At 45.7% G+C, this 16894-nt stretch overlaps 1 protein-coding gene across 1 annotated transcript in view; it reads right to left on the reverse strand.

Annotated features, from left to right (window-relative positions):
* LOC135396131 (uncharacterized) overlaps positions 1–16894 on the reverse strand; it is a 316659-nt gene that overhangs the window by 17151 nt on the left and 282614 nt on the right. The window contains exons 5-7 of the mRNA XM_064627167.1: positions 10174–10233; positions 8887–8970; positions 1584–1766 (exon numbers count right to left, since the gene is read on the reverse strand). Of these exons, the coding sequence (XP_064483237.1) occupies positions 1584–1766; positions 8887–8970; positions 10174–10233 (327 nt within the window). The remainder of the gene's footprint in view (positions 1–1583; positions 1767–8886; positions 8971–10173; positions 10234–16894) is intronic.

Below are 16894 nucleotides of genomic sequence, written 5' to 3' on the forward strand. Positions count from 1 at the left end.
AGTAACCCTGGACATCAGTGCCGTGCACTTGGCGCTTTTCTTTCCTTTCTGAGGGCCACCGGCCTCCTTCACGAACTCTAGGGATTTCATTCCCTCGTCATCCTTTCATGTGAACCTTTTTGGAATGGGGTAGGGTCCTGCACTCAATGCAGGGAAACATCCCACATCATCATCATCCTCCATTCATCTATGTTGTTGTTGTTGTACTAAAGGGCACGGAAAGGGTGATCATGATTAAAGGTTGAAAGACGTTCACTGACTGTCTTTGAGTGACTTTTGTTGTCTTCGCTGTTGTCATGTGCCAACCAGCCCCGCTTGTCTCTTAGAGAGTCATCGGCTGTTACAGGTCAGTGGCAACAGTTTTCTATCAGTCATTAACGTAAGATAAACTGCAACGCCACAACCGTTCATGAAGCTTGGACCGAATATTTTTGTATTATTATTTTCTATTTATTTTTTGCTGAGCGACCACGCGGGCCGCATGGCAACCCCATGTTTGCCGCATGTGGCCCGCGGGTCGCCACTTCAGCACCCCTGCGCCTGAGAGCCGGATGTGCTGGGGTGTTTCTCAACCAGCGGTTCACTCCAGGGCGTTGCCGATAGAACTGGCTGGCTTGTGCCATGGCGCGCGTATAGTACGCGTCGACGTCGACCACGGGCCGACACAGACTGTGTGCTTTTTACGTGGGGTGTGTAGTGTAGTGTACATTATTATTTTTCCAGTTTTTTGTTTGTTTGTAAGGAAAAGAAACGAGGAGAAATTGAACTCGTCTCCTGACTTGTTCCAGTATTTGTGGAAAAAACTTGTATTGCTGGTTTTGTGCTGCTGGTTGGTCTTGTATGCAGAATGCGTTCGGGAAGTATACCCGTATTCCTGAGCCTCCGACGCCTCATTGCGTTGCCTTCGAGTTTTCTCCCTCTCGGTCTTGTCAGATTTAGTTGATCCTGACTTTCCCAAACGGACACGTCCACATATACACAACGGAGGCTCGCTCCAGAACGAAAGAAAGCGCGTGCCAAGTGAGTTCCCCGCGGAGGTGCGTCCCGTGAGCTGTGACGTCACCGATCATTCGGACAATAAGAGGAAGGTCACGCAAACTCCAGAGTCATTCCTATTGTAAGAATACAATCTGCGTTAGAAATATTAGTATATATTTTTGTTTTGCATTTCATGCGGTAGGATGACTATATAGTGAAAGGCAACTTTTCACGTTGCATCTCAAGAACCAACGCCTTGCATGTAAACGGCAATGTGATACCCCAGAATAATATTTTGATGACTTATTTCCAGCGTGTATAGGGGAAAAATATTTGCGATCTTGCAATTTTTGCGCTGCCTATAGAAGTTTGTTTTCACTTAACGACCAATGAGTACCCGCTGGTCGGTAGTACCGTCGATTCGTATCTCCAGTACTAGGGATTGGTACCAGCATCAGTGTTGCAGCATTGATACGTTACACGAACATCGACGTAGTCGGGAGATAATGGTCCTGAGATAAAAATATGCGTATACGCGTGCAGTCGCTGGCATCTCAGACACAAGAATGTTCTCGAGAGAGCAGTAGTAATGGAAGAAACCATACCTCAGCGCCCGACGGCCTGGAGACGCTACTCGAAGTGGCTGATGGCGTGGTAGGCAACAATAAATGGTGGGATGCAGTTGTGGAAGAAGTGTTGCACACCTTGATCACCACTCTGGGTTGCGTCTTTTGTACTCCGTTGCTTCTGTCTCCCGGTGTATTATTGTTGAACTTGACGGTGGCAGCCTAGTTACAATGAGACTAAAGTTAGGTCGTTTGTAAATGTATACAACGGTGAGAATGAGTATAGCAAAGAACAATGGTCCTCTGCGTGCTGTGAGAGTTTGTAGGAGTATATTTGCAATCATCATTACGTTAGCCGGACCAAGTAGGTCGGTAGACAGCAGTCGATAGAACATCGTTGTGGCACTTTCTCCAGTGGGAGAACCTCCAGTTTTTTTTTTTTTTTTCAATTCAATATTTATTTTCATTTCGGTTGGAAGGAGAAGCAAAAAGCCGAGGAGGCTTGTCTAAGGCTCCCCTCCCACACCCAAATTTAACCCGGAGAACAGGTTTCTTGCGTGTACTCTAGCACATTAGCAGCCTCTTGAAATTTCACGGCACGGCAACGTCCCAATCGCAGCGTGGCATGCAGTTTCACCTTTATGCACGCTTGTGTCGCCTTCGGGCGTGAACGCGTGGTGGGACTGTGTTTCTGTATGGAACAGGATAAATGGATGCGTTAAGTAGGCGCCCCTCTCTTGGCGCACCAAAAAGGGGGACTGTGGGACGCCAGGAGCGCCCAACAAACAACGAAAAACAGCTGTGGAGCATTGCACCGCTCTCTCGGTGATGCCGCTTCCTGTTGTCTGCTCATGCAGTGCACAGACTGAGGACGCCTTGGCTTTGTTTGAACCACAGCGGTTTTGAGGACATTTTCTCGCACCACGAAATGAAATGTAAACAATTTTCGACGAGGGTGACTGTATGCTATGAAGAACCTGCATGACCCAAGAACAAATAACCGCAAGGATTCGTATGGAAGTTACCCAGCAATGCGAAGTAGTGTTGGGGATTTGAGATCCCGGATTTGATTTAAATCCAGATATAAATCCACAAAAGAGATTGACGGATTTGGTTTGGTTTTGATTGGCGGCTTCATTATGAACATGATTTGGATTGAATCATATTTTTGCTTAGAGATTTGGATTTACATAATTTGCCATGAAATTCAGCCTATGCATGAGAGTCGTGCATGGTTGCGCGACTGTGGTGCAACGTTTGCTCCGTCTCTGGCTGTTTCTGTTATACTGTGTAGTATACTGCTGACACTAAATCCAATATACTTCAATATTCAGCGAATAGGCCACTGAGAAAAGCTCGGCTACTCTTCATAGGCGGAAAGGTTGTTCTTCGGTGGTAGTGCCAGAATACTGCAATGACGCTGCTTCCGTCTGTTTACGGCCTATATTTCATGAGCGAAAGAAAAAAAAAAGCCTAGGACCCATCTTATCAACTCCCCACCAAGTGCTGTATCATTAGGCTCCCCCTCTCCCGTCTCTTTATTTTATACACATCTTTGCATTAGTTCGTGCGTACGTACTGAACATTAAGAAAAGTATCATGAGGCTGGTGTACCATACCAAGACCAGTGGCAAGGAAGTAATAGGCCTACGCACTGCGTTTCCCGCAGCACAGTATTCGTCCAGCAATCAAGTTCCCATCATCCCATCAAGTTCCCCTTTTTACCGCAGTAAACGCTCATTGAGCTCTGTGGATGTCTTTCATGTCTCGCCTCCTTTTCTTAGTTCCGCAACTGTTAGGAATTCGTGTTAGTAGTTATGTACTCTGCGTAAAAATCCGAGCTTCGAAAACTGCGGTCGATTCTGAAACCATTCCACAGCTTTTCAGCAGTGTTAGTTCCCCTTCCGGACTTGTAATGGATTTGAAAAATTCGGATTTAAAAAGGGATTTGATTTAGCGTGCTGAAAATACATCCTGATTTAAAGTGATTTGATTTACTCGAATAAATTTAAATCCGGACTCGATTTGGATTTGATTTAACGTTTTCTGCATACTGCGGATCCCCAACCCTGATAGGAAGGCATGATGGCAGGTTCCCGAAATGGGAGAATTCGGCAACATAGTACGTCCATAGTTCGCTTCCACGTCTACCATTCGAACATGATGGAACGTAATTCTTCTGAGGGTTTAGGCGCTCGATCGCGGTAGAGAGATCGGTAATTGAAAGATGCGTGGTTCGAACCCCGCCACTGTCTCGGTTTTTCGATGACTGTCCTATTTCAACTGTCATTCCAGGTAATTATAGAAGTACTGTTCTGCCAGAGCAATCCGGTGTATCGTCGTGCTCTACTGGAAATATGTGACGCATAATCTTTCAAGCCCCAAGCGCTTGTCGTCTGCTGCGGTGCACCCATATCAGATGGGAGCGCGAAAAAGTCTTTGGCGTTTGACTGTCATGGCGCATATGTCGCCTTAAGCGAGTGGAGCCTGAAACACCCGCGCTCCGGGGCGCCTACTTAGCGCACCCATTTATAACGATGTGGAATTTTATAGTGAAGCACCGTACATAAAAATAAGTCCACCGTAGTGTTCATCTTTTTGTGTCTTAATCATTCATGTAACATATGGTTGTCAGGCAATGGCACAAGTGATACTGATACTGTGTAGCACTGAGCTGGCCATTAACTCTGTGTTGCCATTAACTCCGTCACGTGTGTGGCTAGGTCCAGGACTGGTGACGTTTAACGGCATGAAATGATCGTGATACATAACACCCAGCATGATGACAACGTTGTGAACGCCGAGATCAAGTCAATCGCTCTGTCGCTGTCAAAGTGGTCTTCACGAGACCGATCGCACTAGCTGCCATTGTGAATGCAAGAGGGCACACTAACAATGGTCATCATAAAAGCAATAAAATAATGGGGACATCAGTCGTGACAAGCTTGGACGGGCTACTACACCGAACCTATAGAATATACTGTGCATTAAGCAAGAAATATGGAAATGAAAAGGCGGAAAAACAAGCGAAAGAAGGTAAAAGCTCAACCGACGTAAATCACCAGTGGAGAGCACTTGCCAACAGTGCGAATGTCAACATGCGCACCTTTGAAATTTAAACCTTGAAACTTGAAAAGAAGAGAAAGTGGTAAAATGTATATCAGTCAAGATTGTCTGAACTTTCCCAAACTTCGAATTGTTGCTCTTATGTACTTGATGTAAAAAAAAAAAAGAATGTATATATATATATATGTGATGTGATGAGTGTGGAATACACCCTGAAAATTGAAGCTATGTACGTGTGCATAGTTCTCGTGCAGGTTATGTCAGGATGCAAGGTTCTGACAGGGAGATCTAGCATCGGTATTTTCTCTTGTTTCCTTATGACAGCTAGCCATGAATATTCTGTTTCCATATGACATATTTTACAAAATGAGTTGGAGTTCAGTTCCTTAAAGGGGCATGGATGGCGTCTCGAACATATATTTTCCCGCGTGATATCAACATACGACCTTCAGGAACTGCAACGCAAGATAGAGCCCTGCGCGGATGAGGTTTTTGGCATCCGCATCCGACCCGCATCCGCGCACACGTTATCCGCATCCGACCGCATCCGCACCATACACAACAGTTTACATCCGCATCCTATCCGCTGAGCAAAACGCACCATCGCATCCGATCCGCAAAAATCCGCACGTTTCGAAAGACGCGTAAAGACCGCCGGAAGCATGTTGGTATAATTTCGGATGCCTCCATGCTGTTACGGAAGGACTCAGTCATGACGACAAGCAAAGGTAAACCTTTCAACAAACGCGATATGGAGAGACTTCCGGAACGCGTGGAACGCTACCTCGTCGGCGCTCGCGCGGTTCGAGAGGCCTGAATGCCTCCTCTCCCGTCTTGGCGCCGTGCATGGTCAAAGGTGAACCAGAGCATGCGCTCGCTGTCGGCTGTCGGCGCGCAATACAAATAAATTGCGGGTGGAAAAATGACAGCACGCGGTATATCCGCATCCGATCCGCATCCGACCTCCAGCCATCCGCATCCGATCCGCACACCGCAGAAAGTGCTAAATTTTCATCCGAATCCGCAAGTATCTTGCGGATATCCGCGGATATCCGCTTCCATCCGCGGATGGTGCAGGGCTCTAACGCAAGATATTCCCTCTGGGACGCGCGCTTTTCCTCGGAAAATCGTTGAACAGTGCTTTATCTTGTTCTGGTTGATAATATATAAATCTGAAAATTTTTGCAAGCTCTGATACTACTATTACGTAGAACGGACAGCTATAGACATGGGAGCATGTACATACGAGAGCTACTGTCAACTGTTGTGCCAGACGCCATCAACCAGACGTGCCAGATACCGAAAGACGGGGAAAAGAAGGGCGAAGGCGACAAAAGCGATGGAAGAGGTCAAGAAAATCTCGAACAATCATTGTAGATGCTCTTTTTTTTGTGTACCCCGACCTTCGTACGGGCCAAACAGTTCAGATCATTTACGCCTTTATCGTTAAGAAAGAAGAAGGTTTTACACAATATATAAAGTTTTACAAGGTTTGATAAGGTACAATATATAAGGTTTTGCACTATAGATATGAAAGCATGTATACACGAGCGCTACTATCAACTGTTTATTTCCAGACGTGCCAGATACCGAAAGACGGGAAAAAAGGGCGGAGGCGACAAAAGCGATGGAAGAGGTCAAGAAAATTCTGGAACAATCATTGTAGATGCTCCTTTTTTGTGTTACCCTGACCTTCGTGTGGGCCAAACAGTTCACATAATTGACGCCTTTATGGTTAAGAAACAAGAAGGTTTTACACAACAACAACAACTTTATTTTGAGATGATGAATGGGGAGTTTCTCATAACAAATTACCCGCCGCATCATCATCCCATTTATGTGTGTGCGTGTGTTCTCATAACAAAACAAAAAGAAATTTGTTGTTTTGAGTTTTAAATAAACAATCTTAACTGAACAACCCAAACCAACGAATTTATTCGGACCTTTCGTTTCTTCGTGAGGAATATATTTATTAGAACAAAGGGAAAACAGGGGAGCAAAGGGAGGAGGGAGGGGGAGGAATCCCTGTTTTTGGAACATTTTTGCCTGTATCGTTGTTATTTTCTTTGCTAAGGGCAATGGATGGAGTGTTAACGCGAGTATTTTCTTTTTGTGAGCTGATAAAAAAACGGTGGAAATCGACATAAACGACAGGCCCTAAAAGCTGAATTTTTTCTTATAATCGGGAAATTGGTTTGCAAGAGTTCCCGCAGTGACGGAGATCCCTCCTACCCCTTTAAGCCGAGCTGTGACGTCAGATCATCGCGCATTTTTATTGGCTTCCGAGAATCGTCGGCACGGGCGAGGGAGCAACGTGTCTTGTCGACTTTTCTGCGGCAGACGCGGGACGAGCGTCGCCAAATACAATCGCAGAAAGAAAGAAAGAGAAAAGGAAGCGGGGCGCCTCACGATTGGGCGAAAGATGTGACGGCGTAGACTGGCAGCGGAGGGAAGCAGGACTGAGCATTGCAATAGTAGTTTTGTGTGAATATGTATACTGGAGCTTGTAGTCCTAATTTCTATTACTCCTGACCTTTTTTAGCCCCTCCATGCTGCTTTAAGAGATGTCTGCTTCATCTCGCATGCAGGAAAGTAATCTCTTTGCTTCTTTCGTATGTACATAACAGGTAGGGTGCTTGTCATCCACGGAGTAGAACGAAGGAGTCCGATCTGCGCCGCTCTTCAAGCCAGAAAGATATGGCGCCTAATTCGCCGCATCAATTGCGGCTGCGCCGCGACGCTCGCGTGCCCCGGGAGGCCAGATTTCGAAACCTACTGCATTTACAGTGCATTCTTTTGCGAACGTTTTCGTGAAAACAATAGTACATAAAAATTAATTGACATTGCAGATCAACATGTTGTACCCTGAAGACTATACCTCATTAATTTTTTTCGCGCGCCCTCTCAGTATTTCTTCAGCTACGGAGGACACATTTTACTGCAGCGACGTCAAAGGCAGCCGTGTTTGTTGACGACGGAAAGCATGACGAGTTGGTGATGCATAATTAATCGGAATAGAGAGCACACAGAACATACGGACGAAGATACGACGACCACTTGCGACAAAGGAGAAAAGTGCTTGTCGTGTCTTTGTCCGTGTTTTCTGTACGCACGACAGTTTGACATTGTGTGTTGTACTAGTAATTCGAAGCTTGAATGTGGCAAGTCGCTGAGGATTTCGCGATATTTTTTTTTGTGTATCGAACGCAAAGTATCTGTTGTTTGTCGTGTGCAACTAAACTGTGATTAAACAAGAATCGAGTGGTGATTTGCTTTCGAAGTTGTTCGAATATGTCGGCTTGTACCCGAAGTGGGAGAAGGATGTTCTTGTAAGAAATTCGACTTACAATGTTGTCTAGATTCGACGACAATGATGTTCACATAATGCATATAAGTGTGAGTATAGTAATGGACTTTTTTCACACTCGCGTCGTATCCTAGCGGCAGTCTCTTTGCAAAGAGGACGCAAGTAGCGAGAGTATCGAGGCACCCCACGAGATCTATTGAGTATGTAGGGAACCTTCTTCGGTGCCGTCAGGGTCACAGAGCATGCGCAAAAGCGTCGTGAAAAAAGTCCATTATGTTCGCGAAATTCTCAGTAAAGCGTTCAGAATAGCTCTCCAATAGCTGCGGATGCTGTTGCATGTGTGGTGAATTAAGGGAATAATATATTATCAGGCGCATTAACGTCCATAAGCTTTATCTTGTTTGCCGCTAGGTAGAGTTAGCTTTAACGGCGGCACTAGATACGTGACGCCGTAGCCATTTGGTTTCATGACGCCAAAAGTCTGCACGACCTTTGAGGTTCTCATCCCTTGGAGAACGCCTTACGCGAGTAATTCTTGAAAAACTCAATTATCTATCGAAATAACTGTGTAGTGTATGCGAACTCACGCGAACTTCATGTTTTCTGATCGTGAGAGCATTGCGCAGTACTGAGAAACTTCGCGGAAATTCGAGAGCTTCAAGCCAAAAAGCGTTAATAGCGTTAACGATAAAAAAAAAAGCTCGTCCGTATTCCTCCTTCTGCGCCCAAGTACCGTCTAACTTACACTTCGATTTTGCGCAATAGTAAAGCACTATAGGTTGTTAATATTATACTGTCAAAGCTGCTGTTTTCGGAATCCAGCCTCCCAAGGTACCCATGCGCCGCGGCGCGGTCGGAAATTATGCGGTGAATTAATGCTTCTCGTCGAGTTCGGTCTCCTTCTTTCTACCCGGTGTTGTCGACTCATGGTTGACAATATGAATGACATAAACTACATGATGTATTTACCTGTAGTGCTTGCTGTTGGTCGCGTCGTCCCCTACCCGCAGTGTACTCCTGGTACTGAGAGACGACGCACAAAATACCATAGACCTGCGCGTGATAAATAAAATATAAGCCAGTCTGCTTAACGACTCAGTAAAATGAAACTACCAACATCTTGACAAATTACCATGCATTTGATAGTCGTCAACTTCTGATTGCTACCCTAATGGGAACCAGCCGGTTATATCACTACATTCTTCAACAGAGTGCAACACGTAAAAAAAAAACAAACAAAAAAAACAAAGCAGCAAAGTAAGAACACGGACGCTAACATTATCCAGATTCTTAAAGGGCGTTGACTCCACTTACTTTGAAGTTTAACTTCGAGGCATTTGGGGGTCAACGCCCGTTCAAATTTGCAGGAATGTGATGGTATAGATGAAACGACACTTCCTTGAATGTGGTGCTCTGAAATATTACTTGCTTTCACAAGTTTCGTTGGAAGCATACCCATTTTTATTCGTCTTTTTGTGTGTGTGTGTGTGTGTTCTGCTGTTTTACTCCTTATATCATTAGCCACGTTCATTTTTTACCACAAATGGACGGATTCATAACAAAAAAAGGGGATGTTCGTTCCTACGGAGTCGCACATAGGCACACATAGGCACTTCTGATGTACTACGAGCATTAAAAATGTTTTACACACAAATAACTCGCAGTTCAGAATTACCATCGAAGTACCCATCATCTTCTTCAATAAGATTCAGACTTCAATAATAAAAAATGCGTTTGTATCCAGGACTTTTATAGCAAAGTCATTACTTACCTGTCTCTACACTCGTACGTCATTTGTCAAGTATTTGTGCGAATAACCCGCAGTACTCTTAGTTTCGATAAGGAATTTATTGTGCTAGTTGAAGCCCCGACATGACGAATGCTACAGGCTACAAAATGTGAAACAGCGGAACTTAATGGTAGCATACTTTGATCGAATAGTACAGGTGACGAGAGGTTGCTCTACACAGATATGCTCAGCACAAGGTGAACACTAGAGTGCGATACAGACACGGACGACGGCAGAAGACAGTAGACAAGAAAAGCACGCACACTGTCAAGCACGAGTGCTTGTGTCGTCTGCTGTCTTCTGCTGTTGTCCCTGCTCGTATCTATGGCACTCTGTAATCTTCACCGTTTGGCTCACCAACAGACGAAACGTGTCGCATTGCTTAGTACGATTCACCTGGATGCAAACAAATATATCTCTGTCCGTCACTCACCGGCACCTAGTGCTATCTAGCGGAGATAACTTACACTGAGCGCGCAGACGATGAGGTCGACAGCAAAAAACGACGCCCGCACTGGATCGAGAACCTGCGAAAGAAATAAAAACGAGAAACGGTAATTAATGACACTTAAACACTACATGGCAAGACGCTGTTAGGGATCCAAGAATGCACTTAATAAGGCAAGGGAAAGAACACGAGAAAGGAGGACAAAATTGCGAGCTGGCAATCTTGGGCGATCGATCGTCGGTCCGTTCGCAACCCGTTAGATGGCTATACTTGAGCGGACGCTGACCGCGGCAACGTAATTCCTCTTCTCTGCAAACACTCGTGTCATCGTTTATAGGAAGCAATAGCACAACGCCGTGTTCGTGCAGGGAGAAAAACAGGAGACAGACTGATTGCGAATAGCTGACGAGTTGTATTTTTTGTAATTTGCTTTATCGTCTCCGTTTCCGGTTTGCCGGTGCAAAAACGTCGTGACAACGTTTCATGCCTAACCTAACCTGACCTAACCCACAACCCACGCAGTAGCGAAGTGCGTAAAGAATTAATATATAGAGTGTGGTGTTGGTCTTGTTATTGTCGAGATTGCCGGCACGAAGGGATTGTGTGGACTGGGCCAGCATCATAAGGAACTGTGCCGACATTTGCTATAAAGCGCGCAGAAGCAACACCCAGGGAAAATAGCCAAGGAATACAACCGGAACCGGGGTTCGAATCCAGGCGCACGCTCGGGAATAAAGCGTACTACAAAAGCTAGCAACGTAGACCAGAAGGATCTGGGAAACGGCAACAAAAATTAATACCCATGAGGGGGGACGCCTGCATGGACTTGGGGACACACAGTGAAAACAACCACAGACGGCGAAAAATGAATGCGTTACGTTTCAATGGCGCTATAGCAGAATACGTATCTGAAGCACCTAAGAAAGCTGGACATTTCATTCACGTGTCTTCCTTTGCAAAAAAAAGAAAAAAAGAAATCAATTCCGCGCTTAATAGCGCCGCGTTATCGCAACGGTTGCTACGACAACACGGATACACGCAATTTTGTCATCGATGCTCCGCAATGAGTCTGCTAAAATATGATAATCGCCACAGAAAGCTAATCTTTGAACCTTAACGCTAAACCTAACGCAGGGCGCCTGTGTGTCCCGGTGCTTCAGTACCACACTCATTGCGAAAGCAGACGTTACGGTAGTTTTGGTGTTCCTTAGTCAATATAGGCCTATCCAACAAAACTAGTCAAATGAGGGAACACTTCCTTGAGTTTGAAGGAAGACACCAGACAAAACTCATCATCTTATTCGAATTCGAAATTTATTCGAATCTACGCCAGCTTGCTTGCATTCTGTTTTCATGTAAATCAAAATTAGTCAATGCAAAGCAGAACAGCAACAAACAACGCAGCGCTGTCACAGTTTCCAAATGAGAAAAAGAATGTATGTTTGAAGATCTTTCCTGTGAGCTGTAAAACATGCGCGGTATTCCCTTCCCCTTCAGTCACAACAGCTTAGCGCCCTATTTTGCAAGCACTTTTCTCTCCACCGATGGGGCCTTGGGAAAAGACAGGTGGCGAAGATTCCCATCTGTAGAAACAATGAAAGATGGGAGAGGCACTGTTTATCATGAGAGCTGAGACGTTTGCGATGTTTGTGTTGCCCTCTCTTTACACGTGCAGCCTCCCATTATTGCACAGGCGTACCCATCTTTACCACACAAGGCAGAACCGCAGGAGGGTTCTGCTTTATATGTATGTACTAGCCTAAAGAATAAGTAGAACATACAAATACAGGGGATCCAACTGTTCCTGTCAGGACAAGTTCTCCTATCTCATCTCTATGGGACACATAAGCGGAGTCGCAACCTTCCCTTCTGCATCTGTACGGCACAAAGAAAGAAACGTACCACATGAGATACGCGAAAAACTACCCGAGTGATATCAAGGGAATTCTCCCGGCGAAACGCGAAATTATTATGGAAAACAGGGGGAACAGGACACCTTATTGAAACCGCAACACGACACACGCCACGAGATGCTTGCTGTTTTGCTACAGTCGTGGCCTTCAGCCCGATATAGTGACAGGGATGGAATGGCACGCCTGGTTGTTGTTATGGGGTACTTGTGAAAGTATCAGCACGTACGCCATATTCGTGATGTAACGTGAGGGGCATGCCGCAGAAAGATTCTATTCGGAGAAGAAGCAAATACGCGAAATTGCAAAATTCCTTTCTTGCGGTTGGCTGCATTCAGCAGAAAAACGTGTGTTTCAAGGCTCTTAGACCAAGAATAGTTTTGCATGCAAAGTACAGGGCGGGTGCTCTAAAAGGTCAGTCACATGATTGTGCGTGACGCGATACCTACCTGATGCACAGGTGTCCGCTGGCTGACGAATTTATGCAAGAGAAACGTACGAAAAAATCATGGTTACCCAGCGCTCTGTAAAATAAATACGACCACGCAAACTTTCGTCTTTATGCATTTCCTATGGGCTATACCGATGTAAACAACTGAAAACGGTTGCGTGCAGTTTCCGCCTAGGGGCGCCACGACGTGGAAACCGAAATAAACTTATGTCGGCTATAGCGCCCCTAGGCGGATGCCATACTCAACCATCGCTGGACCGCCGTGTTTACGCCGGTATAGCGCATAGGAAATGCATGAAGACGAAAGTTTGCGTGGTCGTATTTATTTTACACAGTGCTTGGTAACAACAATTTTTTCGTACGTTTCTCTGGCACAAATTATTCGCTGTGTGGCAGCGGAAGTCTGTCTATCAAGTAGAAAATAGCGTCACGCGCGAAAATGACTGACCTTTTCGAGCACCCTGCCTGTATAAAACCGATTTCTTCTCGGTCAACAATGCACAGTTGTACTATGTTAACGTGGTACTTATTTTGAATCATTTCCTTATCGCAGGTGTTCGATATTCTTTGCCGCTTGCATGAACACAGTTTACGCAGGTTTAGAAAGAGTTACAAGGAAGCCGTGAACTGTGCGCCGTTCGACGCGTAGACACGCATGCGCGCTGCGTAAACGTGAACATTACGGTATAACATAGTGCCACGTTGGTAGATGTGGTTCATTACATCATGCACGCGTTGCATTACACGCCAGAATAGTGAGCGGAAGGAAAATATTTTCCTACGTGTCATTACTGGCGAGGTACAAACCCTTGAATTAACTTCCACATTGCGCTCTGATGTCGGAGGAACGAGAGCCTCCGCCATTTCAATTGGTTCTCGAAAGCAAGTGACCTCGCCAGCGGAAACCTCACTGGCGGTGATGCCTTCCGTGACGTCAGAGCCGGTTGAGTTTGGGTGTTCGTGATGCCGATTTTCTACCACTCTATACTACAAGAAAAACGAGGAGTGAATTGGGGAGCAATTACAGTTTCTAGACCCTTGGATTGCAATTACTCCCTATTTAGCCCCATGACCCAGAAATTTAATTCCCAGCGCTGCGAACAGTCCCTAAACTTTCACTAAACTTCCATGCATTGAGACCCGTAAGGGACTAATGTCATGGTTGTGGTAGTGCATCTAGTCCCCAAGAATGACTAAAAGCACTCTATTTGTCCTTAGAGCGCAGCTGTCAACCTTTGCATGCAGGTTCACATCGATGCACATAACTGTATTTTAGGTGTCACGCTGATATAAAGCATTTAAAAACAAAACGTCGAAAAATAAGTTTCTCAAAAACCCAACTTCCGAAATAAACTTTTAAAAATAAATCATGTAAATACCAACGTGTGTAAAATAAACCCTGAACAGCAAACTTCGCAAAATCAACGTGTCGCAATAAACCTTTCAAAATCCATCCTCTCTAATTGGTGGACAGCCGCAGCATTCTCGTCCACGTCGAAAAATAGTGCTCTCTTCACTCTTGAAATAAGCATACGTCTGAGAACGAAAATTCGTTATGCTGGAAAAGGGTTGTGTGCAAATTCTCCGTGACTACGTAATTCGTATATTTGTATTTCTGCTCTAAGGGAGAACAGTAAAGAAGGAACGCATTTGAAGCGTCAGCTAGCTCGAACCGATGTGTAGCCGTCCATGCATCGACCACTTTCACTTGCCATGACTATGTATACGCGTCGTGTGCACGTACTATAGGTGGCGCTTTGCGCGGCCACATAGCGGCCGTCAAAACGAACTCTTTGTGCCAGTCGTCCGAAATGGAAACCTGTCGAGAGTGCATGTGGCGGGCTTCATGGAAATTGAAAATGTGTGAATCGGTTGTGCAACGTTGCGGAGTTCAATCGCTTTAAACTCCAACCAGCAGCCAACAGCAGCCAATATTACGAACAGAGGCTGTTCTTCTTCCAGACGCCGTCGGTATCATTGGCATAGTATTTAAAGCGCTAGTGATGATGTGTTACAGTGCGTCACACTGTGTGACTCTGTTCGAAATATCGGCGGCTGTCGTCCTCAGGCTCTTCTCGTAAAGTTACGTGTTTGGTGTCCTTCTGAGAGCTTCTTCCGTATAAATACCTCGCAACATAGCACGCACGTGATATGACGTTATAAAACTATAAATTTGTTGTCAAAGTTGTTATAAGATTGGCTCGGGCGACACCTGGTGTGAGACAACCCTCATTTTAGCGGGCAGCATCGGCGCTCATGTATCCAGAATTTTTATTTATTTTTGTTTTGGTTTCCAAGTGGCGTGCCGTAGGCGTCGCTGCGTTTGACACAGTGTCATGCGCATCCAATGTTGCTTTGCCGCCTTGGTTGACGGGAAAAGAGAAGTTGCTTCGGCGCAATGTTGCACGCAATTTTCAAGTTTGATTTTAGAAAATCAAACAAAGACATGATTGTAATTGGCGCGAGAATGGTGACGTTAGATTCGTGAGGGCTTACGGTATTCAACGAACTCATTTTATGAGACTGCCCCTCATCTCCTTTACCCTTAGCTTATGCAGTTGCAGAAAGTATTGAGTGTATCACGCCGAATATTGCGTGTTGCTGGCTTGCTTGCAGCACCTACCGTTGTACAACGTTAGAATATGAAAAACGGTTAGGAGCAACTATGATTTATTTGAACAAGAACTTTCGTGCAAGAGGCTGCGCTCCTAACCGTTTTTCACGTTACGTGTGTGATTCCCTCATCGCGGGCTCCTTGACAGTGTCTGTTTTTTTTCCCCTTTCCGACGTAACGTTAGAATACAAATTAAAAAGAAAACAACAAACATGAAACGGAATTACCGCCACTAAGACATCTTTACACTCGCTTTGGTGTTGCGTGACTTGATTTTCGCAGGTGTCTCAACGGGTGATACAGAGAACTTCATTTTAATGACTGAAGTAAGTACTATGCCCAGTACCAGGTTCTGAGATCTCTTCATTCAGTCCCTATCGTGTTATACACTGATTCAGCTTTCAATTTGAATGCCAATGGATTACTGTCTTCCCGAGGTGCAAAGCTAAAAGCACCCACTGGTTGGTGTCGAGCTATGGACTGGGTGGTGGTGGGTACAAATCCCGCACGCGGCTGCCCTGTCTCAGGTTTGCCTTGGGTTTTTTCGGTAGATTTTCCAGACGGATGTCGGTATGCTAACGACCTATTCTTCCTGTAGCCCTCTCTCCATTTGTCCACATCTGTACGCCGCTCATAGCCACAGTTGCTTCGCGGCGCTAACAGAAAAAAAAAGCTAATCCAAAGGGTCCCGGTTTGACGCAACAACATTCCGCGCAGCAACATCCGCAGCAACATTCCGCGGTTTCGGCAGCTCGCTAAGAGAGAGACATATTGCACGGTTCCTTCTCCTGCGTGCATTACGCCAGTGCAGCGAGAGCACGCTTTACAGGAGGCCGCCACGGCCGGACGGACATACGCTTTGTCGTACTTCACTGTCTATTGGTAAAAAGCTTTTCGATGTATTCGCGTTAAAATCTCACGCGTCCTGTGCATTTTTCGTGTCTCCCCCAACCTCCTGAGAAAAAAAAAAACGGAAAAGAAGAAGAAGCAACACCAAGAACAGAAATCTGAAAGGATGTACGTCACAGCTGCAGCGATTACCAGTCACAAATTTCAACAGCAAGAGAGACGAACCAGTGACAGCAATAATCGTAATGAAGAAGATGAACGTGACAGTAATGAAGTAACGCCAGTTTTGTTCAGCACCATTGGTGAACAACAGGCAACCCAATAGGAAAATAGCTGTTACAGTTCAGAGGAATGTCTCTACCTGACCCGTTTCTGTGCACTATTTTTCCCCCGACATCGTACAGAAGTGATATTATTGCGAGGGGTACTAAAGTTGCACTTAAGGGGCGTCCCCACTGCCGTGCGTGCGCCGGCAACGGCAGAAGCGTCACTTGGAGGGCGCCGGAGGCCCGTTCTCCCCGCACCGACCAAGCAGTCGCTCCTTGCGCGTCTGACGCCCGTCGGATGGCGAACCAATCGTGGCGAAGGAGAGCAAGGCGTCTGTTTCCGGTTCGGGACGCGGCGTTTCTTCTTCTCCACATTACCCACGTGGTGAACACGCCGCTTTCGCTGTCATCTGAACGTCGTGCGCCACGAGAGATCGCGACATGGAATTGCAATGAAAGCATATGAAGCAATGAAGCATAAGTAGTAATCGCTGAAGGTAGTTGCTGAGCTCAACACATGTGTGTACAAGCAAATGGAAGTCGAAGGAACGTTTCACTTTTCTTTGCTGTTGTTTTTTCTCGCTCTGTAATGTATCTGTGTCACGTTTCTTGCATTGGGGCACTGTACCGCCACAACGGCAGTGAATCGC

Source organism: Ornithodoros turicata, chromosome 5, assembly GCF_037126465.1.
Source record: "Ornithodoros turicata isolate Travis chromosome 5, ASM3712646v1, whole genome shotgun sequence".
NCBI lineage: Eukaryota > Metazoa > Arthropoda > Arachnida > Ixodida > Argasidae > Ornithodoros > Ornithodoros turicata.